This window comes from Misgurnus anguillicaudatus, chromosome 25 (assembly GCF_027580225.2).
Source record: "Misgurnus anguillicaudatus chromosome 25, ASM2758022v2, whole genome shotgun sequence".
NCBI classification, from domain to species: Eukaryota; Metazoa; Chordata; class Actinopteri; order Cypriniformes; family Cobitidae; genus Misgurnus; species Misgurnus anguillicaudatus.
The window spans coordinates 11,263,994-11,288,724 of record NC_073361.2 but is presented as its reverse complement, the minus strand read 5'-3'; the positions used below and the strand labels follow the sequence as shown (position 1 = coordinate 11,288,724).

The 24,731-nt window shown below is 39.8% G+C and overlaps 1 protein-coding gene across 5 annotated transcripts in view; it reads right to left on the bottom strand.

Annotated features, from left to right (window-relative positions):
- Positions 1-21,228, bottom strand: part of nrp1a (neuropilin 1a) — a 64,857-nt gene extending 43,629 nt beyond the window's left edge. For 3 of the 5 annotated variants that reach the window (XM_073864180.1, XM_073864182.1, XM_073864183.1), the window contains exons 1-3: positions 19,380-20,732; positions 17,396-17,565; positions 1,182-1,368 (exon numbers count right to left, since the gene is read on the bottom strand). In XM_073864180.1, coding sequence (XP_073720281.1) covers positions 1,182-1,368; positions 17,396-17,565; positions 19,380-19,446 — 424 coding nt within the window. In that variant the 5' untranslated portion in view covers positions 19,447-20,732. Of the gene's footprint in view, positions 1-1,181; positions 1,369-17,395; positions 17,566-19,379; positions 20,733-20,759 lie in introns of those variants that run through there. The other 2 variants (XM_073864181.1, XM_073864184.1) reach the window with 2 other exon arrangements.
- Between the last annotated feature and the right edge of the window lie 3,503 nt (positions 21,229-24,731).

Below are 24,731 nucleotides of genomic sequence, written 5' to 3'. Positions count from 1 at the left end.
TATGACTAAGTAAGTGTTGTGATTAATGTCATTAATGTTTTGTTTTTTTAATCAGTGTATACTACTAGTCAACTAAATGAATATAACATGGCAAAGATGAATGCACATTTATATATTGATTCAATAGATAACTTGTCAGGGATTTATTGCATTTTGCGGAAAAATTATCCGTTTTTATAATAAATCTTTGAAAATCAAATTATGGATTACATTTTTTTATGTTTTTATAACCTAAGGATGCTACGTGAAAGTTTGTTTTCATCTTGTCACTTTCTTGGTATAGAAAACACATTTTTACCAAAATTAGTCAAAATGGATTTATTTCGTTTTGGAACCAAACTCTTCATATTCTGTTATAATTTTGTTTTGGAATATTTAATGAGAAATGTTTGTGTTTATATTATCTGACTTTAAATTGCAGACTTCTTTTAAAAATCCCAGAGCAGACACATGTGAGATTACTATGGCCCTGGGTCAGAATAACAAAAAGTCTGAGAAGCAGGAGACCTTGGCCAAGGTCTCCATTTGGTTTCCAATTAATGTCATTCCAGTCTAGGAGAAACAACTGAAAAGCAATATTTTTTTTCTTTCAGAAATGGCTGCACACACAAACAGTAAAGATTAAAATAAACTCCACTGGAACATCAATCTCATCCTGAGGTCACATTCGTGGCAGTCCAGGGTCAATATTTACCCATGATGTCTACTGCACCTGTCCATGTTACACACGCTCGCTCTCTAGCTTTCTCTTCGCCTCTATCCCTGCCTCAAACACAGGAAACAGATTTTAACAACAGGAAATTTCTGCTTATTGCCGTGACATCTCCAGATAAGAGCGACGATTCCTGAGTGTGTATCTGTGCGTGTCTCTGTAGGCCAGACAGTGCCAGAACAGGAGACCCTGAAGGTCTATGAGTCTATGTTATCATCTGATCTCATCTCCTCGGGCAACTCTCCCAGTGGGACTGAATAAGAACAACCAGGACGTGGTTGAAGTGTCTCAGTCACTTCAGCCCATATATGGTCACCATACAACCCTACAGTAAATGTTTGTATCTTTTTTATTCTTGTTAAAAAGCTGAGCTTTCATCCAAGTACATTCAGTGAAAATATAACCTTGATATCTTAAGTTAGGTCATGTCAAAGATTTTACCATGTTGTGGGACTTTAGGTTTACTCACCTGTTTTGAAGACCTCATATCGGATGGAGAAGCCTGCTCCATGGGTCTCGTAGTCGGACACAAACTTGATAAAAAGCTGATTCCCAGAGGAGACTACTGGAGAGGGGGCGATCTTCCCGCAGTACTTCCCCACCAGCTGACCGCTTTCATCCACCCCATCCCTCACCTCCACATAGTCATATTTGCAGAGAGAGAGATTCATTTATTAATTCACTATTAATTAACAGCATTTATTTAATTCATTTACATTTATGCATTTGTCCGACACTTTTATCCAAAGTGACAGTGCATTTACAAGGCATACATTTTAATCAGTATGTGTATTCCCTGGAACCCATGACCTTTTGCGGTGCTAACAAAATGGTTTACCGCTGGACTAAACAGAGCTCGAATGATTTATTTCAATAAACCAGTATAAAAAAAATAAATAAATTAAAAAAGTAGTCCCAGTAGTCCCCATAAGACATTTAACAAATAATCTGCAGAAGAATGTCAGTTGTAGTTAAACACTTTTGTATATCACAATGTTTCCGAATATTACCATGTTTCTAATTACTTTACATTAGGCTCAGTGTTGTTTACGGTTCCAACATGTCACCCACCTCACAGTTTTATAGTCAAATGATTTACGAACACTTTGCAGCTCGGTTTCGAGTAAAATAACAATTCGCCACCCCTTCTCCCTGCATAATGGAGCGTGATGTGTGTCGGTGTGTGTGTGGTGAAAAGTGAGAGACACACAGGCAGGCACACGGCAACGACAGCAGATGGTGGTACTGTTAGTTGACTTTACATGACGGTTTGTCAGGTAGTGTGTCTTTGTGTGTTTGGGGACAGCAGATATAGCTTGATAACACACACACAACTTCACATGCACGCTTCACTTCACCTCAAAATAGAGTTTCACCCCTGAAGCTATTGGCTTGTGCCGCCACATAATTGAGTCAGCGACAGTTCGGCGGCACGTGTGCAACTCGCACACACAAGTGCTAATCTAGAGTCTGTAATACTAGATGAGAACGGGTGGGTGGTCCTGCCACAGCTTGAGAATAAGACGCAAAATGAAAATACAGAGCCGTTGTAAACTTCTCACACAGATATGTGTGTTTTACGTCTGTTTGTACAATACACTATGCATACTGATATGATACTGTTGAATCGGAGGTAGGCTCAGCATGGAATATGATTGACAGCGGGGTCTTGTTTCCATGGCGTTTAATCACCCCTGACACCCATAACCGCGAAAGCAGCAGGAATAGGCATTGCAGGGTTTTGGAACAGTCAATCTATTTCTTTTCTGGGAATCGTGGTGTGGTTTCTCAAAGCTTATTAACCAAAATCATGCATAGGCATAAATGTTTTCATTTATACATTGAGGAGGGTGTAAATACTGATGTATTTTAGAAAAATATGTATTTGCAGTAAAGAGACCCTCCTCCCATTTAGAAAATGGTACGTTCCACCTGCCTCACGTTACGGATGGGAAAATGTGTGAAAATTTAACGAAGGTACCGCAGACAGCGAAATGTGTGTCAATGTGTTAGTGAGCATCCAAGGGGGTTAGGGGAGGTGTTATAGTGGAGGATTGTTGCAACTCCGTGATATAATGGTCGGTTTCTTTCACAAAGTTGGGGGTGGCATGATACCGTATGTGTGTGAAAGGAGGGGACGGAATATGAGAAGCGTGCCGTTCTCTGAAACTGGGTCCCCAGAGGGCTTGGTAATGTAGAGATGACTTCACCCGTGTCTCTTCGCTTGGCTGGCCTGATGGAGGAGCCACAGAACTCCATCAGTCACAGCAGAAAAGAGTGTCATTGCTCTAATACCACATACGTACTGAAAACACATTTGAACTGACACATAAACCTAGAAGAAATTTTTTATTGCTGGGAGGTTGTGCTTTTTATAGCCTATGAAGTTCTTGGTTATGTTTCATCTAAGTACCAACTTTGTCTTAGATCTGTCACCCAAAATTCCTTTGGGAAAAACTAAATATAAATTATATAATGGTCGACATACAGGTATAAAACATTGAGGTATAAAATTAGCCTAGGTTAAAAAAATTAGGTCTCGTTTTAAGTTCACATTAAAATATTTTAATTGGAGACTTTGGTGTCTGAGCCTTATCACATTGTCGAGTGTCTAGGGAGAAATTTCTGAATACGAGGTAAAATGTCTTTATTAACTCGCCATCTATCTCACAAACCGAAAAGTCTCATTTATAATTTTGTTATCAGAATAAAACAGTTTGCACACCGATTTTTGCATGTTATCAAATAAATACGACCTAATGTACACTTCACTGCCTCAGCAACGTTTGTCATAAAAGTAATAAAAAATTTGGATCTGGTTAAATGTACTACTTTTCAAAATCACTGTCTGACATCTCACTGTAAAAATGAACAGGTTGTTTCAACTTAAAAATATTAGTTGCCTATTTTTACACATTTTTTTTTTAACTTACTAATACTTTTCATGTTTGAACCAGGTAACATACTTATTTAAGTTGAACCAACAAATCTTGTTTACAGTGAAATATTAAGATATAATATAAAAAAATATAAAGACAACTTGGAAAAAAAGATAGTAGGTACTTTTTTTAAAACAAGAAAGATACAGTATTGGGCTCAAGTTAGCTAAACAATAGCTTGTTGCTAATGTCATTCATCCATTCATAGTGAATAGCGCTAACATTATAGAGACTCCATTTTGTATTGTTTTGCAGATTTTTTTATTTTCGCAATGGATACAATAATACTCATCAGACTCAGTCTGCAAGGTTTCTGTGCATGCCAAATTTTTCAGATGATGAATACAAAAAAACAAAGACGAAAATTGCGAACTTCAGTGTGCATGCATTTTAAAATTGTGATAGCACCATCATAGTCAATGTAATGGAAACGTATGTGCATAAATAAATACGCAATCCCAACTTTAACTTTTTGTAGCTCACAGGACTGTTTGCCAGGCTATGATGTCACTCTTTTTGGCTTGAGTCTGCTGTTTTGTACCTGGTGGCATCTTTATTTGCTCACCGTTCTGTTTTTCCTTCCCTGCCCCTTTCCTCTCAAGGCCAGCTGTGGAAACAGCGATCCTGAACCCGCACAAACAAGCTCTGTGTTCTCCTTTTATCAGTCTGAGAGGAGAATGGCGTCTGCCTTTAGCCCCATCATGCTACATTTACACAGGAATCCAGCCAATGCACTTACTCGTTTATTCACTGGCTTTACAACCCAGTGGCCGTAAAAAGTGCCCATTACCTTTTTAAAGATGTCTTTTGTTTTCTGTCATCATTCTGGCTTGACTTTAAGTTGGGTCAATGGTACAGTGCTCTGAGAGAGTGTTTTGTCAAGATAAGAGAAGATAAACGATTTCATTATGATGTGGATAATGATCGCATTGTTATTTTTGCGCCCTTCAAATGTAGACCTCCAAACTGCCTAACATTTAAACATGCTTCTTTATTAAGATCCTTTGTTGATTCAGGAATAAATTTTTTATTGAGGAAGCACAGTCCTATGCAGTTCCCTATTCATAAACAACTCGTAAAATTAGAAAGAAATTATTGGATGATAAGATTCTTGTACAGACCCTTTGCTGGTCCTGGAAACACAAATTCAATCAGTTTTTATAGATGGGGATGCCCAGAGGAAAATCGTATTGCTCATAACTGATCTTTAATACAGTTTCTCCTAAAATTGAATAGAATGGGATAGCAGCATTGACTGAAGGGAGCTTTAAAAGCTTTTTTGGTGCAGCAATGTGTGAAGATCTTTGACAGCAGCAAACCCAGCTCAATATGAAGAGCATCCCTTTTTGTTCAGCTCTGTCTGTTCTGTTCTCCACTATCTTTCAGCTGATTATTTCTCCCTGCTTATATGGCTTGCTGAACGATACATATAAACACGCACACAGATATTCTCTCAACTTTAAATTCCACCCAGGTAAACCAGAGCACATCCAAACCTTTGAAAAATTGATGCAGGCATTCTCCCAGAGAAGCCTTGAGGGAGGGGGGAGGCGGGACGTTTCCATCTCAGCGGTGCCGTAAGAATCAGAGGTTTGTTATCAGATTGCAGCAGTCTGCCACAGAAATACAGTCACTGTTGCACAACCGTAGTCACAGCAGATGTAACGTTATACTACACTACAATCTCTCCTCAAAACATAATTTTCTCTCAGTCTCAGAGAAACAGCGAGGAGATTTCAGCAGGCTGCATGTAAAAACTTTGCACCTTAAGAAAAATGTGTTTATGGGATCTTTTAGTAAGGCATGGTACTTGCTTCCTAACACAGATGGACCTTGTAAAGCTTTCGTGGGAGGTATTAGAATAAGATGCAGGTGAAAATGCAGTAGTATCCTTAAGGCTAGTGTTGGTTTTAAAAGAAAAAGGACCTATATTTATAGACACATTCCTGTTGAAGGCTGGAAAAAAGAAAGCTCTGCTGTTCCACAAACTCAGCAACGGTTTGGCCTTGCTAATCATCTGCAGGGCATTATGGGATTGCCTGCAAAGGCAATTTTACATTCTCAGAATGACTTTCTCCCAGCAAACGGAGAAGACTGTGTGAAACAGGATTTGCTAATCTATTTCTTTGGAAACTCACAGGGGTCTGAAAGACCAGGAGATGGAGTTTGGCGTTAACAGAGCATGAGCAAACAGCAGGGAGTGATTTTAAAATGGGGTTTGGCCCCTGAAGCCATTAGTAGAAGTGTACAGCTCTCTCATCAAATACAGAGTTTTAATTTCTCAGACCAGACACCTCTGCACCTGCCCCGGGTTTTAAACCTCCTCCTCGCTCCACCCGGCCTCCGCCCGCTTCATTTTACAGCCCCAGAAGAGACAACAGACAGATTGTTTTTAATGCATTCCCTCCCTCTCTTTCACACTCTCTTCTACCTGTGGCCACTTCGCCTGTGAAAAATCTTTTGCCCTCCACTGTTTGACTGTTGTCTGAGATCGTGAGCCACACAAAGTCTTCGAAGCCTCTTCACGCAATCGCACACACCATAATAATGGTGAAAATAGCCTGCCAATCCATAGGGGAAATTAAAACAAAAAGGATGAATCTAATTCTCAGAGACCTTCGCTTCGCTGACTTGCAGTGTGTTGGCAGACAAGCCTGTCTGCAGAGAGAATTCCGGCAGCACAATCCAGATTGGTCAAATGGGAACGGTTACTCCTGTTCATACGCCTGGGGTTAAGACAATAAACTACAAGCTAACAATTCATCTTATACTCGGAGCTTTAAAGAGTCTATCTCTAACCAGAAAACCCTGTCACTTAAACCCCCATAAGCGGTCACGGAAACAAAATATACCCACTGTGACGCCAATCTCCGGTCTGATCTACAATACAGCAGTTCACTTTATCTACCACCAAAGGGAAAGATTAGGTTCGACGTGACCTTTTCGAAACAATTGCGCTTTTCTCAACTCTTCCTTTGAGATGGAGATGGCCGAGGGACATACAAGAATCATTGTTCACAAGAAGGGGTAAACAAGTAAAGCTGTAAACGCTCTTGGTACTCTGACCAAAGCATTGAGTGTTTGTGAAAAACATCAACAAACTGTCACTTAGATGCAACATGGAGGACAACGTCAACATTTCCACATAGCAAGCTGGACTTTTTTGCTGCTTTAACAGCTAAAGCCTTTAGGGGACAAGTTTGCAGCTCACTCACCAAAACTGTCCACAGCTCTCCATGGCATGTGACAGGCATTAACCGAGTCTACTGTAATGGGCTCCTGGAGCTGCAAGCTGCGTTTGGAACGATAATAACCTCGCCGCTGTCACTCAAAATGTTGGTTAGACAAAGGGGTAAAGAAGACGTTGGAGTTTGGGTCCAATGCTTCAGCACTCCCGAGAACAAGAACACTCCCTGATGGAGTTATTAGCTTACACGCGACTGTTGCAACGTGAAGGGGAGGGGCCATGACCTCGGGCTATGAATCCGAAGTTAGCTGTGAGTTTTCTGATGACTGTAAAACAGCCTGGTAGTGCGTTTTTTATCTTTATTGTTGTTTCTTTTAAAATAGCTTCTTAGAATTGGTTCTGTGAGCAACCAACTGTTGAGAAAAATATCCTTTATGTCTCTCAGGTGAAATTGATTTGATGATAAAGCTGAAATGAGGAAATGGTTATGAAAGAGTTGCATTTATTGTATCCATTACGCCTGTGCCAACATCAAATTAAACAGAAAGTCGTAAAGGCTAACAGCTTCAAATCTTGCAACTTGCTCCCCACAGACTTGATGATATTTGATGTGCCCAGCCAAACCAAAGCAACCACTTGACTCTTTCTTCCTAACCCCAAATGATTAGAGCACCACTGTTTAGAAATGGGCGGCACAGAGTAAATGTGGTGCAGGGCTGGCGAAGGGTGTGGACATGTCAAGCGGTTCAATACTTTCAATTCTGTGAGAGCCAATTACACCCACCCAGTAGTAGCCACAATCGCTCCTGAGCATCCCTGTTAATGTCTGCGACTTATTTTTAGATGCTAATCAATTCCGAATGGGTGCGGCACAGGAGACCACGCAGCACGCTTTCATAAACGGCAATTATGATTAACATTGATGGATTAAGTGTGTCCGCTTTCATTAGTGCTCCTTATTAGGCTGTTCGAAGAGCCATGGATTCCCAAGAATCACATGAATGAATTTCCTTTATTGTGAGCACATTGTTATGTACAACACAAAGGCAGTTTCACTACAGATGTAGCAGCAAATAAAGCAAGTACACCAAAAATAAGGATGCAGACAAAAAAGAAAAAGAATGCAAGAGATAAAGAATCCTTTAACAATTCAATTTTGGGATGTGTCATGAAATAAACCATGTTAGCAAGCCTTCCACTCCATGTTTATAAAAAAGGCTTGTCCAATTACTGTCTAAGCTCAGCTTGTTAAATGTACCTCCGTATTTTGGCAGACACACAATACAAAAGAGCACACTACAGTACAACTACATTGTTAATTCTCCACTACAAATCATACAGTTTCTGCTCACTTCACCATATGATATTATCCATTAAAGCAATTTCACCAGTTTTGTCTTCGATGAAACAGTGGAGGCATATTACGCCATAAAATCCCCTTATTTCGAATGTAACATCCTGCTGTCGTTGGTGGAACAACCAAGTGCAATTCATTAGAGCTTTGCCCACAGGGCAAAATCGGCTAATATGCATTTACTGATTAAGTGAAATGCCCTACACTAAACCATCCACAGCGCTACGGTTACATCAGAGCGCCACGCTTCTTTGCTAATGCAAAGAATCCCCGAATGATCCAATATAAACACTGCCGAAGGAGCTTGAGGAAGTTCTGTCATCAAGCTGCAGTGCAGGATGGATATCTGTGTATCATCCACTGACAGGATATGATGAGGAACTGCACTAAATTGGCTTAACTTCACCTCAGAGATTTAGTCTCGGTGCAGCAATGACATGCTGAAGGAAACTGCTGCAAACTTGCCGTAATTTAGTAAGAGCTGAGTGAATTATGAGCTGGGCCAAAGCCAAGAGGAGTTATGCCTATAGCAGTTTAAGGTTTAGTTGTTTAGGTGGACTATAACCATGCAACTTCCAAAAATGATTAGCAGGTCTGTTCTGAAATGCTAAATGCAACAATTCAACATGCATTACACAAAAAAAGGTTATGGGTTCAATACCAGGGAACACACATATTTATAAAAATGTATACTGGCAGAGAAAGTAATATTTATACAATATGTTTCATTTGTGGAGATTTTCGTACCATGATGTTAATAGGTATTAATATAGACTTCAGCTGGTTTGTATGACAGATAAAAAAGTAATATATATTCACTAATGTAGTACTGAAAAGAAAGACAGAACAAAAACCTCACTATAGTCCAAGAAGAGGACAATGGAAAAATAAATTGCACCTTGAGGTGCACAAGGGACACGGTCTTAATTCAGTCTTCATGTCGGGAGCCTATTTCACTGGCCATTACTAAGAGAATAGCCACTATTTGTCCCCTCTTGACATCTGATAGTGGATATTATTACTAAGCCAGAATGGACCCATCCCTCTAAAGATGGGTCTAGGCGTAAGGAGAACGAGAAGTCAAGGTTGTGGATTGAGTTAAAGGAAAGAAGGTTGTTGTGTGGGGGCATAGGGCAGCCGTAGACCATCTTCCATTAAAACACCCCCCCCCCATGTCCAACACTGGGGAATGACATGTAAGACCTCTCGCATGTCTGTAAATTGCTCTTATAATGAATCTAGTACGTGCAGAGAAAATTAGGGTCAGCCTTAGGGGTAATACCTTTAGCTGTGCTAATTTCAATACTAATTATTTAGAGATATACTACAAGATCCCACAGGCAGGAATGTCAGACCGTTGTCACTAGTCAGACAGCAAATAGGAAAGGACAGGCAATAATTAAAGATGTATATCTATAGTAGTTGTGTTATTAAATAATTCAGAAATGCAATATGGCATGAAGAAGAGGATATGACCTATTGACTTCCAAAGCAGTGTTAAAGTCAAATGATGACTGCTCATTTCCACTATATGAGACATAGCGAACAGATTGTATGGAGAAAACAAAGTCATCACTAACCCACATACTGTAGCGCATATATATATATATATATATATATATATATATATATATATATATATATATATATATATATATATATATATATATATATATACTGCAGGCTAATGAGTAATGAACTGAATGCTGAGGGAGGTCAACAAGAGGTAAGCCTGTGGGTGGCGTCCATGAGAGAGGCAAAGACAGAAAAAGAGACTGAAAATGTGCTATAGTCCCTCAGGTCTACATCACTTTCTCTTTATGAAGTCTAGCACATTTTTTTCTGAGAAAAACAGCCTTTACAAGTGCACAAGGAGTAAATCAATTAACTTCCTTCCTTACTGGTCGTGTCTCTCTTCCTTCCATTCGTCCCTCGTCTGATGTAAGGCAGATGGGGGAAGGGAACGCCTATGTAAGTGTTGTCTTTGATGAGGTCAACATCATAAGTCATGAGAACAGCATCGCATCATGATTAACCTTTCTGTGCTACTGAGGCTCATTTACACCTAATATATATATGCACTCAGATGTAACAGGCACATAAAGAATGTAACAAAGTCAACATTAAGCCAGAAATATTTCCTACACACCAAATTTAGAAACAAAATGCTTTTGGGAATCAGTAATGATGTAATAAATGGTATAAAAATGTCCACATGGTGACTCTTGAGCTTGGATTTGTCATATAGTTAAAAGTTATGCAAGGAACTGGGTCTAAAACTCTCTCTCTCTCTCTCTCTCTCTCTGTCTCGGTCTCTCTCACTCTCTCTCTCACACACACACACACACACACACACACACACACACACACACACACACACACACACACACACACACACACACACACACACACACACACACACACACACACTCTCTCCAGATACCGATTTACCATTATGGTTGAGGAAGTAGGAAAACAAACAAGAATTCTCCCACATTTGTTTCAATGTCTAGGCATTTGATGAATTGCCACTTTCTTTGTGTGCCCTATTTATTATCAGCGATTTTCTTTCTTCATCTCCTATTTTCCAACAGGATGTCCAGTCTCTTCAAAAGGGAAAAGCAGCTCTTGGAATCGCATGCACAAGCTATGAAAACCTGGTGGGAGGTTGTTCTTCCGATTAATTCTGCAATAGCCCTGGCAATGTATTTGTATGCATGTGTTTGTTTCACTGAGTGAGTGTACATATGCAAGGCAACGTTTTGATCTAAGTGTCTAAGCCAAAGATGATGCCAAAGTTTGAAGAGAAAACTGAGCTTTCCATTTACAAACCCACATTGCCTTTGCCAACTTGGAGAACTTACCAAAGTCGGCATGCAACGAGCAAGGAGATCTGCTTGAAATTGGAAAACAGAATGGGAGAAGAGGGACTACAGACTTATTAAGGTTGCGTTACAAAACCACTAACATCCCACCAATGGGTTGATTTAAAAACAGGTCAGTTTGTAGCTTTGTGACATTTTAATGTTAAATTTTAGTGTTATAAAAATACCACCTTCAAAACAAACAAAAAAATCCCATATAATGATCCGCAATCCGCTTAAATACAGAACCAAATTAAACGAAAACAACACGACCGGTTAGCGACGTGCGAATCAGACAGCCCTTGCCCTCCCATTCATCACTGTCTCTTTCAAGCAATCAAAGTCACAACCAGCGCTGTGGATGTAGATGGACGGCCCTCGATTACACTTAAACCAGTGGGAGTTAATGAAAAGTTATGTTCTAAAAAACAAGATCCCACAACCTAAATTTACCACAAAAACAACAGCTTTGAAAATACACTCACTTTGCCATCTTAGCGTGGGGCCCAAGTGGAGCTGAACCATGTCTAACCCAAATCCCCATCCAATGGTCCCTTAAGCTCAGAGCGGTGTGGGCTGAACCATAGCTGGCCAGGAACCCCATCAATCAAAAATAAAGGGCCATTTGCGGCTCTGGCAGCAAACTAAACAAGGCCAGCATGTGGAGACATGCTGCATTAGATCTCCAACAGGACCACATCAATTAAAGCTTAGACCTCTATGATGTCCTTAAAAATCCAGGTTTGTCTTGAATCAGGCCTTGCAGAGATTCTCTTCAATTTGTTCCCTCTCATTCACCCTTTTCTGTCTATTGTTTACTTCAGCCTGTACATGGAAACAGATTTGAGCTGTTTCCAATGAGCGTGATCTAAACAAGATCAGAGAGTTATGTTCCATAGACTTCTTTATATGCATAATTAAGTTACAGCCCAGACATTGAGAACTTTTGTGTTTTTAAAGACCCCACTGAGATAGCTTGATGACCAAAATGTTTTTCTGTATTGACATATTTCCATTTTAAAAAGCCAATAGTCTGTGATTTGTTACTATTGCTAGACGCAGGCGGTTTAAGGGGACATTCATTGTAGGGAGCATTTTATTGGACAACAATTTCTTCCAAATGCATGCATGCAAGACACATCATCAATATTGTTGGTTAGAACGAGTATTTTTTTATATCCATACGCATTAGCAAAAACATACAGATGTCCTTAAAGCTAACAAACGTCAACCTTTCCATCTTGTATTTAGATGTTTTTAGTGATAAATCTAAATCTCCACTATCTCCAAATGTTAATCCAAGATTAGCTACTTGTTCTTTGATCTTGTAACTTGTAGAGACCGGGTAAGCACATCAAAGGTGAAACATAAGCAAAATAAGCAACAGGATTTGCTCAACTGTGACGACTCACAGCAGAGACCAGACACTTCCATATTGGGAAACTTGTTCTGAGTGGAAAGTTAAGGAGGCTTTTGCCAAATTCTCTTAAAAAGCTTCATCATTCTATTGTCAGCATAAGGGAATTTTGGAATGGCTAATGTCCACTGAACTTAGTGGTAATGTGGGAGGCGTTTTTTACTCCTCCGCTAATTCCGAATTGATTTTGCTGAGTCTCCCTTTTTTTCAAAGCTCCTCCTTTTGTCTACTCACTTTCTAACACTCTTTTATTTTTCTTCTCCACGTCCGTACTTCATCACTTTCTCCTCCCTCACAGATCAGCTCACGCTGAGTGGCGAAGTGCCGGTCTTTCTGAGAGAGAGACTGAGAGCGAGAGAACGAGGAGAACATGAATCAAGCCAGTGACAGAACAGCGGGGAGGACAGCAGATGTCACGGAGAGAGAGAGCTTTTCAATCAGCCTGTCCTTCCAACACACGGGGCCAAGGTGAAACGCTTTAGTGCTGGAAAACCCCTCGACCCGACACGCACACACAAACATGAGCGGAGTGATATGTGCCACTTGATCATGATCATTAAGCAGACCTTTTTAAGACCCCAAGATCTTTGGTGTCATTTGAGAGGGTTAAGCCCGGAGTGTGGCTTACATGTTTTTTTACATGTATGCAAACATACAGTGTGGTTGAACAAACATCCCTGTAAAGTATCGTTTAATTGACTCATACATGTCAATGCATCTCAGTTGGTGGGCAGGGTTTCTGTACAGTGTGCGTGCACTCTTCTGATAATAAAAATTGTGTCATGAGCCCTGTACCCCTACTAACCATTCTTTGGCCCTTAGAAGGCCAAGGGTGAAATGAGGTGATGTAATACATGCCATCTTTAAAATGAAACGATTGTTATAAAGTTAGTAAATTAATGTGAATAACAGATATTGCGATAATGGAAGACTCTATTAATAACTATTTGCCTTGGACTTGCTTTGCACATCTGAGCACAGTTTGTGGCCTTGTTGAGATCTTCTTGAAATCTCTTAAGAAGACTCCAGGGCTTTTTCCTCAGAAAATTTTGACTTTCGCAAAAACATTTAGTTTTTAACCTCACTGCTGTCTATGAGAAGCAACTGAGTTACTGTACTAAAGAGATTTCAAACCATAAATGCTTCAGCATAGCTATTGCTGCTATGCTGGGCTGGTCAGGATTGGTAGGCAAACAGAGCCATATTTTAAAAGCACCACAAAACCACACTGTTTATACTTTCAACACAGAACAAAAATTACCCACGTCACCTTTAACTACAGCTCAGCTAAGTTTTACGATCTCCGTTGCTCGACTATATGCGCAGCTATGTGTCTGTTTTCCAGTGTTTATGTCTCATTCCCCATCTGGGCTGGCTTTAGTACCACTACCTCGCTCTTGCGTCGTTTGACAGCTGCCTCTTTTCCTCTGTACCCAAAATTTTGTTCACCACCAGAACCAATGTGATTTACAGGCAGTCTAGGGACAAGAAGCAACCTCCAGACCAGCAAAACTGCTAAGAGCAGTAGCTGACGCTCCTCAGTCTGCTTTCTATCCCCTCAGCTACACAACACACATCAACCGTTCTCTTAACAAAAAAATGACACCTTCGTGAGAAGAAACAGGAGCGGTACACCTGTTTTAGGGCCACAGAATGAGTCAGGAAGGGCCTCTTATCTACATCTCACGGTCATCTCTGTTCTGCTTTTGATCCATGGTGCTTCCCTGACCCTCCCTGAGAATAGATCGCCAAGCTTATGTTTGTTAACAGGGGCCATAAGTATCTAAAACAATTTCTGTCAGCCCAAGCCTCCTCTACCGCTCAGAGGTCAAAGCATTCCCTGCTTTTAAAAACCCTTGTCGAGGATGAAAGGAGCAACATCACATTCCAAACTTCTTTAGCTTTCCCTTCCGTGACAACCGCTGATGAATGTCCATACCGTCCTGCTTTTCAGTGTTTACTGCATTAGAGGAGCAGAGAGGGCTAGTGTTGGGTGTCTGAAAGAGGCAGGGAGAGTAACTGCTGTTCCCAGCCCGGCTACTGTAGCTCCCAGCGGGGTACCGGAGACCCATGAGGCCCCTGTTTTACTAAAGCCCACAAAAACAAAGAACCAGAACCGAGACAACTTTTCTGTCTTCGTCTCTCAGGATCTGCCTTTGATTCATCTTAACAGCAGGGGATTTGAGAAACTGTATATCAATATGATATGCACCTAAAACGTCTTTATAAAACAACCCATAAGTGAATCAGAGGCATTTAATACAAGTGTCTCCATGACTAATCAGCTTTGTCCTCATCTCCGAGCAACACAGACACAGGATGTGCGGTTTGTACGCGGAGCCAAGAGTGTATTTGCTCTCTCCACAGGACATGTGCTGCTTTGCGGGCTGACCCAGCAGGGCGGCGCTGAAGGTTGGTCACTATATGGAGAAAGACTGTGTGTTTAAGGCTTAGGGTTACTGAGGAGTCACAGGGTGCAAGCAAGAGACCAAGGGCCTTTTTGATGACCTTTCTTGCACCTACAATGGACTATTCTTAAGCAAGAATTCTCTGAATATTTGCAATCTTGCCTAACCTAATCTGAACCTAACAGCCATTGTCATGCATTCTCGGGCAAGGTACAGAAAATACGACTTTAAACAATAAATCTTATCTTTTTGAGTGCTGTGTTTATGAAATTCCTCTATCCACTGCCTCCCTTTATCATTTCAAGACAGGAATCTAACAATTGAGAGGAAATGTGTACAGTTTTTGTTTGGTCAGCGAACCATGATGCATCAATGATTCATAGTGCTGTCGGGGGGTTTTGACACAACACAGGACACATACACACAGGCACACCACACTATGACCTCACTCAAGTCCATCAGCTTTAATGACACTAAGCTATACAGTATGACCAACCAGAAAAACTGTTGTCCCATTCTGCACAAACATTTGCATTAAAACTAGACCATAAAGACTCAAAAACAACATCTTCTTGATGCTTTTTTGCATATTGAATTAAAATTTATTACATTGTTAAGCAGGTTTCATCCCAAACTGATGTCAATCTGAATGAGTAAACACATCAAAGGAGCTGATCGTGAGAACAACATGCATTAGTTAAAAATACGATATGACACATCTGAGTTTGCACATCTAAAGTAATCTTAAGTTCCCACACTTGAAAAATTATTTTCCATTCCTTTCGAACTCTCCACTTCATCCAGACAAAGACAAAACACTTGCGACACCATTACAAACATGCAACGCAGAGGGTTGACTCTTGTTTTTTGTCATCACTGGGCACGGCGCATTTCTTGTTTGCTTTGTTGATAACAGACATGTTATGTCGAGCATGTGCGTTCCATTTGCTGCTAATTAGATTGCAAGCGGTGCACTGAAGCGTGTGTTGTAGCTTCCCTCCCTCGACAGTCCATCTGATAAAGAAGCCATTTCGACCATCAACAGTTTCCATTATGAAAGAAGACCTTAATGTGAGTCCAGCTGAATCTGGGAGTCAAAAAAACACCCCCTAATCTGCAGAAACCAGATCCACCAAACAGATGTCTATCTGGTCTCCAAATTGAATTAGGGATTGCGCGTGGAGGGAGGATGTCCATCTCTGTCGCTCGCAACTTTTGGCCAATCACGATAGAAAAGAAAATCAACTTTGAATTTGTTTGAATGACTTTTCGCCACAATGATTCGAAATGATAGCTTAAAGTGGAGAGATTACAGAGTGGAACTGTAACCCAGTGAAATGCTGCGTTGCCTCGAGAAGCAAATACAACCACAGCACGCTTTACGATTGTCCCAAAGCAGACGTCTATACTGGAGAAAGCGCAGCAATGAGCGTGTCTCCAAGTTAGCGCTAGCGCTTAGCATAACTTGTTCTGCTCTTTTATGAACCATGACCACATGCCTGGTCATAATGATTGAAGCATAAATCTGATTTTTATATATACGAATGGATCCAGGTGAATGAAGAAAATAAAGAAAGGGAAGGTTTGAAAAACAAGAGGAGTTGGACAAAGAGGAGTCGTTTTTAAATTAAGATCACAAAGACATTTCTAGTTTTTGCCATAGACAACAAACACAAATATCCAGCACAACTTATTTTTCAACTCTGATAATGTCATCTGCATCCACTAACTGCCTCGGGAGCTAAACGTGCAATTCTTTAACGTGGCTTGTTCGGACGCAGGAAAAGCATTGCTGGATAATTTCATTAGGAGGCTCATTACGTCCTCACCATGTGTCTATCTACACTCCATTCACTCTCAGCATCCCCTAGTGCGTGTATGTGTATGTGTATGTGTGTGTGTGCGTGTTTCTAATAGAACGGGGGTCTGGTCGCTTCTGGGCAGCGAAACCTGAACTCTCAAAAGAGACGGACCCCCTACAAGCAGACAGTGCAGGGTCATCTGGGGCCATAAATCTCTGTTGGTTTACAGGGCCATAAAAAGGTAAAGATCCTGATAAACGGAGCCATTAATACGAGACGTTCGGCAAACACAAAGAGCTCCAGGCGGAAGACAATCTGGGTGGAGGGGATACAGTAACAGAGCCGGTCGCACTCTGACAGTACAATAACGTTCCTCAGACCCGCCAGCACAAACAAAGGAAACAGACGGAAAGAGGGCACATACTGGAAACAGCCTACACCGACCAAACCACAGGTCAACTGTTGAATTATGATGTAACACTGTAAGTCAGCTTTTGGGAAGCTGACTGAATTGCCAACACAGTACATCACAAACTCCAGCACTTGGATATGTTTTATTCAAATAACCTTTAGCAACATAGCACAGATATCATTTATATTCTAAATGACATACAGACTATTTGAAGCCTGTGTGTAAGTTGAACATACTCAAGCACGACCAGCAGGTGTCGCACCTCCACACCAAATAGTCAACAGTGAATACTCACTTGCATTCCCGGTCTTCCAGGTCAAAGTGCGGGTTGAAGTTGATCAGAATCCTCTGGTTCGGACCGGGAGCTGTAATCACCCACGTGCATTTTTGAGACGGGTAGTAAGACACCGGGTAACCGGGTGAGGTGAGGTAATTTGCGCTAGATATTCTTATATTATCCCCACATTTGTCTGAAAGAAAGGAGAAAACGAACAACATAAGCTGTTGACTATTAAAACTTAATAGACTGATCCATGTCAAGTAGGCTAATAATAGACAGCGAATTAATAAAATTAGTGAATTATATAAAAATGTGTTTGAACACTTTTTACCTTTCAGTGATGCTCTCCAAAAATTAAATAAATGTATTTATGTTTAGTTTTAAACATAAGACTCAATACAATGACTGTAATTTGGCATTATACTGAATATTTAAATAATTGCTAAAACTAAAAAAAAACCGCTAGTTTTTGACATATATTTCTTGACTTTAAATAGAGGGTTGATAAGTTCACCTACATTTAACTTCATCCTGGCGGAAAGCATGACCTTTCTCTTCTTAATACATTTATTTATATGCTCGGTTATTTATATATAGCCTACTCTACAGCCGACGGTTTAATACTATAACATTTATCAACAACAAGCATGCTTGAGAAGTAACAGATGTTTACATCTGAACCAGAATCAGTGCTTTATTGTGTACATGATTGTACAATCTGACATAAATACAAATACAAAACATGTAATGATGCGTATCAACACTATATAATTTTATACAAAAGCTCAAGATATTTCAGTGTTTATCTAACTACAGTTATCATCTCAACAGAACTGCAGTAACTCCACATGAATTAATTTGGATCAGTGCAGTTCAATCCATAAAAATAGAATTATGTTTAAGAAAAAAGAAGTCACCTTTTAATGACTTAATATATTTTAAAGACTTTTGTGGTGATGTTAATATTAGTGAAATGCTAAGTATAGGCTAATTACAACAGTTATGTTATATTCTCCAAATCTCAGACTTGGTGACATGCTATTTGAATCAGTATTTAATTTGTGAATACATTGGGAGCAGTTAGATTATTTATCTGCCCATGTGCTCTTTGGTGACTTGGAGACCAACTTGGTGTTCAAATCTTCATGCAAGTGAGTCCATGTGAATCCAGTATTTATTTACGATATTACTTTAGACAGAAGACATATTTTGAATAAAGTTGTGAATAGCCGCAGTTTTTAATGTAGGTCGAACAATTAAATATTAAAAGTAAAAAAAACTCTTAAAGTTTGTTAACATATGACACATAACTTATGAAACAAATTATTATTATAAAAGGCATTCTAAACTAGATTATTAACTTTTTTATTGTCACTGGTGATATAAGGCAAATCCTAATAGCCTACATTTGAGTTTAACGCCACTTTGCCTCAATAATTTAAAATAGCTGAATAGCCTACATGCGAAGTTCGTCTTCAATTTATATTTTTGCCGAGATTGGAGACAATGCGCAGCAGCACCACGTTGGAGACCATAAACTTTTTTGTAACACTTTATAATAACTTTCATAAGTAACTCATTCAACTATTATATAATGCATTAGGCTGATTAATAAATAAACTGTGTTCAGATAAAACGTGGGAAGATATAAGTTTCTTGGTTACATGCGTTTTCTGATTTTTTTAACTAACTATTTGAAGCACAGTATACGGATACATTATTCATTGTAATATGGTAATGCGTTTTAATGTTGTATTAAGAAATAATAATATATTTTTATAAGTGTGAACAATATCAAACGTAGCCTACTGTGAAACACTATATACTGCATTGAATTATTATCAGCGTTGGTAGGGTTTGACTGACAAGCTATAGCGTCAGAAAACAAGCGGCAGGTGAGAGCAGGTGAAAAATCTAAAAGTGCCAAAGCCTCAATGATAACACCAATAAATCTTACTTTATAAGGTAGCCTACCACACAGAAAATCGTGCAGTTGACACTTACCATTTTTAATAGCATTGGCGATGAGAAAGATTCCCGTAAAAAGGATCAACACTAATCCACAATGCATCCTCGACTCCTGGAGTTCAGGGTGTGAAAAATAATAAAAAATGAAAAATTAAGAAAAAGGAAAATCCGTAATTGGTCGTATAGAGATAAATCCACTCGCGGGTCTCTTGTTTGAAATGAAGGAAACCAACAGAACGCGTAAAAAGGCTCGTTGTAGAAATGTGAGGTTTTGCGCGTCTTCAGGTCGCTTGCATCCTGCCATTCAGCTCTGGTTTTCTCTGCTCTCTGCCAGACGTGGTCCTCTCTCCTTTGCCATTTCCTTCAGCCTGTTAAAGAATGACAGAAAAAACGTTGCTGCTCCTCAAAATAGACGGCCAAACTGGCGTAATCCCGTGCGTATGTGAGTGAGAGAGATGGAGCGCAGATCGTTTGTGTACTTAAACTAAAAGTGCCTTGGATAAGCGAATGAGCCTCCGCGTAGTAACCGGCGTTCTGCTTAGTCTCAAAATCTGAGTAAGAAACACAAACATCTGGCGATTGGCTTTGCCATAACAGCGTCTTAAACAAGGGATACACCCCCTAAATTACAATCGCTTCTCTTCCTCCCAGAGTTTGTTGCGCTGCCTCACTGCCGTGTGCCAGACGCGCAGGGGATTCTCATTGGTTTGATTACACATATGCAAAGCCCGACCTATATGGAGCCCAACCTCTTCTATAAAAGAGACCAGGGACCCTGAGCTCGCTTTGAGACACTGTCCAACCCTCACTTCAACCTGCGCGCTCTGTATACAGGTCGCACTTGGTCGCACTGTTCCGCGTCCTTGTATGAAGTTAGACGATATATGCTTACGAGACTAAATAATTAGCTTTTACTAGCTTCACATTGATAACAATATAGCACTCACTATTGATTTGACTGTTTTTTCAAGATCATATTCAACAAATTCGAATTGTCAGGACGTTACGCAAAAAAAGACACACAGTAATGTATATAAAGTACACATACATATTATATTTCAGTGCAGAACTGCAGCCAATATGGTTTGAACCTGTTCATCATGGTAATGAATAAAGGTTTTGGCCATAAGATTTATTAACAATGATGATATTATATATGAACCAACTAGCTTTAAAGGTAAAATCAGTTGTAGCATGTTTCCGTCCTATCACAAAATAATGCCTTTAAACGCGTTTTTGTAATACAAATGAGAAATTTAGCGATGGGGTTTCTCTGTTTGCGCGTTTCGCAGCAGTATGTGGAAAATACTGATAAGTTAATCTAAAAACGTATCGATGTAGCTATTTCGTACGCAGTGGTGTCCTCATTTTGCCAAAATCCCAGTCTCTTAGTTAAGAGAAACAATCAGCACTTGCCTACAAGCTATCTAACCAGTTTGCTAAATAGTATCCAGTTCAGTACGATCCGGTGACCGCGCGGTTGCCAAGCCCGTTATTTTCTGCCGCCCCTCCAAGCGATACAGACAGTACCCCCTCCAAATTTGTAAGATCAGGCTCAGTGCTGATCACCTCTCCCTCTCCAAGAACAGTCAGTCTTTCTCAACTCCTCCCGTATCCCGCATTTCTGGCTCTGCTCTGCGCAACACCAACCAGGCACCGCCGACTTGGAGCGCGGAAAGCTAGTGTGCTGTCCTTGTGCAGCCGGTCTTACTGTAGGCTTCCACTAAACGCGGGTTCGCAAATTACTCGCAGAAGTCGAAACAATAATACGGAAACAGAAAGAATGAACGGTCGCCGTTTAATTCTGTGCGAATCGGAGAGAAGTTTTGCGCTCCACTGCGCGGCTACGCTAGAGCGCTGCCGAAAGCCGGAGTCCATCCAGAATATCTCCCGCCCCTGTTCCGCGAGGCTGCCCTGGCAAGCTCACTACACTTTCATATAATGTACACTATAGGCTACGCGTACTTTATCAACATTCCTTGCAAACGCGTATTTATAAACCACACAATAATGATTTTGGTGGCTTGAGTCATTTAAGTGTGTTTATAAGTGAACTCATTCCCCCCCAAAATATATATATTTTGGATTTGGCATGCGCTTTTATCCACAACAGTGCACTGCATACATTTTTATTAGAATATGTGTTCCCACAACCTTTGCGCTGCTAACGCTGCCAGTTGATCTATTAAAAATGTACTAATACATGTATCTTGCATAGCAAAGTGTTTTGCTATGGGCCTATTTTTATTATAGTAAGTTATTCCTACAGTGGCAACATTAGAGAATGAAATATGTCAGCTCACTCTATTCAGCAGTGTTCTCACGCATTACTGTAAATCAGAGAGAGAGAGAGAGAGAGAGAGAGAGAGAGAGAGAGAGAGAGAGAGAGAGAGAGAGAGAGAGAGAATGCAACTTGGGATTGGGCAGCTCCAGTTTTTGCCAATGTCGACCTGATATTTGCTGAAAACTTTCTGTGACAGACAGGTCAATTTAAACGGATGTTTGCAGAGACGATTAACTGCATACTTTGAAAATACATACAATGTTTTTAATGGAATAGCATCTTGAAATATTGGCGCTGTCTTTTCCTCGCGTTCCAGGGTTCACTGTTGTTACATTGGAGAAGACTTTAAGACATATGCCTGCCTGACAGCGCCCAACCGCCACACTATAACATTTAACCGGGCTTCACTTGGATGTAACCACATTGCTGGACAGCGGCTCAACTGTGCTTGTCTCCGTGCCGCGCACTGACTATCAGCCATATAGTCGCGACACAAGGGAAGCGCCGTCCGTCCTGAACTGAGCTAGCTACCACAGAAAGGGACTTAGCTTATGGATATTAATTAGGCTACGCTGACGTTGCTTGGTAACCGCTTCAGGCGTCCAATCACGGAACCTACTTAATATTAATGAACCAAGACCTTCACCATAGGGTCTGAATATTTGGAATTGAATACTATGGTAGACATGATTTTACTTAGCATTTTGCCTTGTTTTCTTAAATTTAAAAATCTTAAATCAAGATAAATGTACGTATAAAGCAAAATGACCTAAGATATTAAATCTTGGAGTAGTTTCCCAAACAGGGTTTAGATCCAGAACCAAGCCTTAGTTATATTAGGACATTTAAGTAGTTTTTACAAACAAATCTTACAAAAAAAAAAACTATGCTGGTTTGGATTGTGAGACAAACCATTGGCGTTAATATTTCTTATGTCAGTGCAAGGTGTCTTTAAATTAAAGGGGCCATGATACAAGACTTTTTTAAGATGTCAAATCAATCTTTACTGTACCCAGAGCACATGCGAAGTTTTAGCTCAAAATACCATATAAATAATTTATCATAACATGTTAAAATTGCCACTTTGCAGGTGTGTGCAAAAATGGGCCGTTTTGGGTGTGTCCTTTAAAATGCAAATGAGCTGATGAAATTCAAACACTGATGGTGGTTTGTTGCAATTAAAACTCAATTGTGCTTTTCTCTGCACTAAATGGCAGTGCCGTGGTTGGAGAGTGCAGATTAAGGGGTGGTATTATTATAATAAGAGCTCCTTATGACATCATAAGGAGAGCCAAATTTCAACAACCTATTTTTTCATGTGCTTGTAGAGAATGGTTTACCAAAATTAAGTTACTGGGATGATCTTTTTCACATTTTCTAGGTTGATAGAAGCACTGGGGACCCAATCATAGCACTTAAACATGGGGTCTAGCCATATGGTAAGAAAAAGTGAAATTAAGTTTAATTTTGTTTGTGGTCTGAAGGCAGTGTATTGTACATACTGCATACTACCTAAAAAGATACAAATTATGCCAAAAATACATGAAAAAGTTTTGCAAGTCAATTTAACTTACTCTATTTAAAGTTTGGCCTGCGATAAGTTGACATAACTTATAAAAACAAGTCACAATTGTTTAATTTAATTTGTAAAATTTCTATTTAGATTAAATTTATGCATTTGGCAGACGCTTTTATCCAAAGTGATTTGCATTACAAGCTCAGTATTTGAGGTCCCTGGGTTCAAACCCATGACCTTTTGTGGTGCAAACCCAATGCTCCACCGCTGTGCTATACAGGAACAATTAAAGTAACATAAAATTATATTTTGATTTGAAAAATGCTGCATTTTCTAACAGTGTAGTAAGAATTTGGAACAAAAGGGACCTCCCTACTTACATTTTAACTTAAAGAAAGAATGTGTTTAAAAAAATAGATATTGCTGGATTTTGAGATGCTGGAAATGAAAGTTTATGCTAATGATATTGCATGGGACACAATATTCACTGAATATTCCTGTGCATATACACTACAATGTGTGTACACTACACAATGATCATGTGTGCAGAAGGACACTATACTTTAGCCTGCATAAATACTGAGTACAAGGATAATACGCTAATCAAATACTGAACTGTCCTTCTTAATTATAGTTCAGATGTAATAGAGGCTAACACAAATGAATACTAGGACGTATTTTAATTTTAAAATAGAACAAAAGGAGCGCAAGGTGCACTTAAGGTACAACGAGCGGGATTTATTGATCAGATGTAAATGTAGGCTATTGTATGAACTGAACAGAAAAGTGCCTATCTTATCTTGTTTTTACTTACCTAAACAATTTTATTCTTGGTCGATGTTTGGCAGGAGCTGACCTCAGGTTACGCATCACAAAGATCACATGTGGCCACATTCGTTCAGTTCCCTGACCTATTGTTTTGCTTTTAAAGAAGGGAAGTGTAAATGCATTGCTCAGCATATGCTAATCAGGTACCACTGAAGGAAACTCAGATGTTATAAACAAATCAACCTCCATTGTGATTACGTCAGGGTCTTATTGACTGTTTTGTGAGGCTGTTTCTTGCTCAATATGCATTCAAGTATGTACATAGGAAAAACAATACATTTATTGAAAATCCAGTAAATACCCAATTTATGATATTTGGAAGAGCACTTCAATTTAAGCCGTGCATGTTCAAGCCTTATATGTTTCTTATTCACCTCATCGGTTTATTACCAATCACTATTAGTAATTCCCATCACTCTGCAGATAGTACAGAAGGACGGAGACAGCAGGAGCCTTTCTATCAAATTGTATTTGACTAGACTCCATTCTCTAGGGGGTAATAAGGCTCTGTAACAATGAGATTGAGTAATTTCCGAGAGTCTTCTGCTGCCATATCTAAAATGGTGCTGGTTCTGTGGGAACAATGGAGAGTCCATTTAACAAATTTGTTCCTCTCTGTCCTGAGTTATCTTTCTTATACATTCCTGAGGAATAATTAGCAACGAACAAAAGTGCACATTTCGTTGCGCTCTTGAGTGCATTTGGATTCTGTCAATGCGCCTTTTCTTTCATTTGAAAAGTAACCACTCGAAAGGCAAAA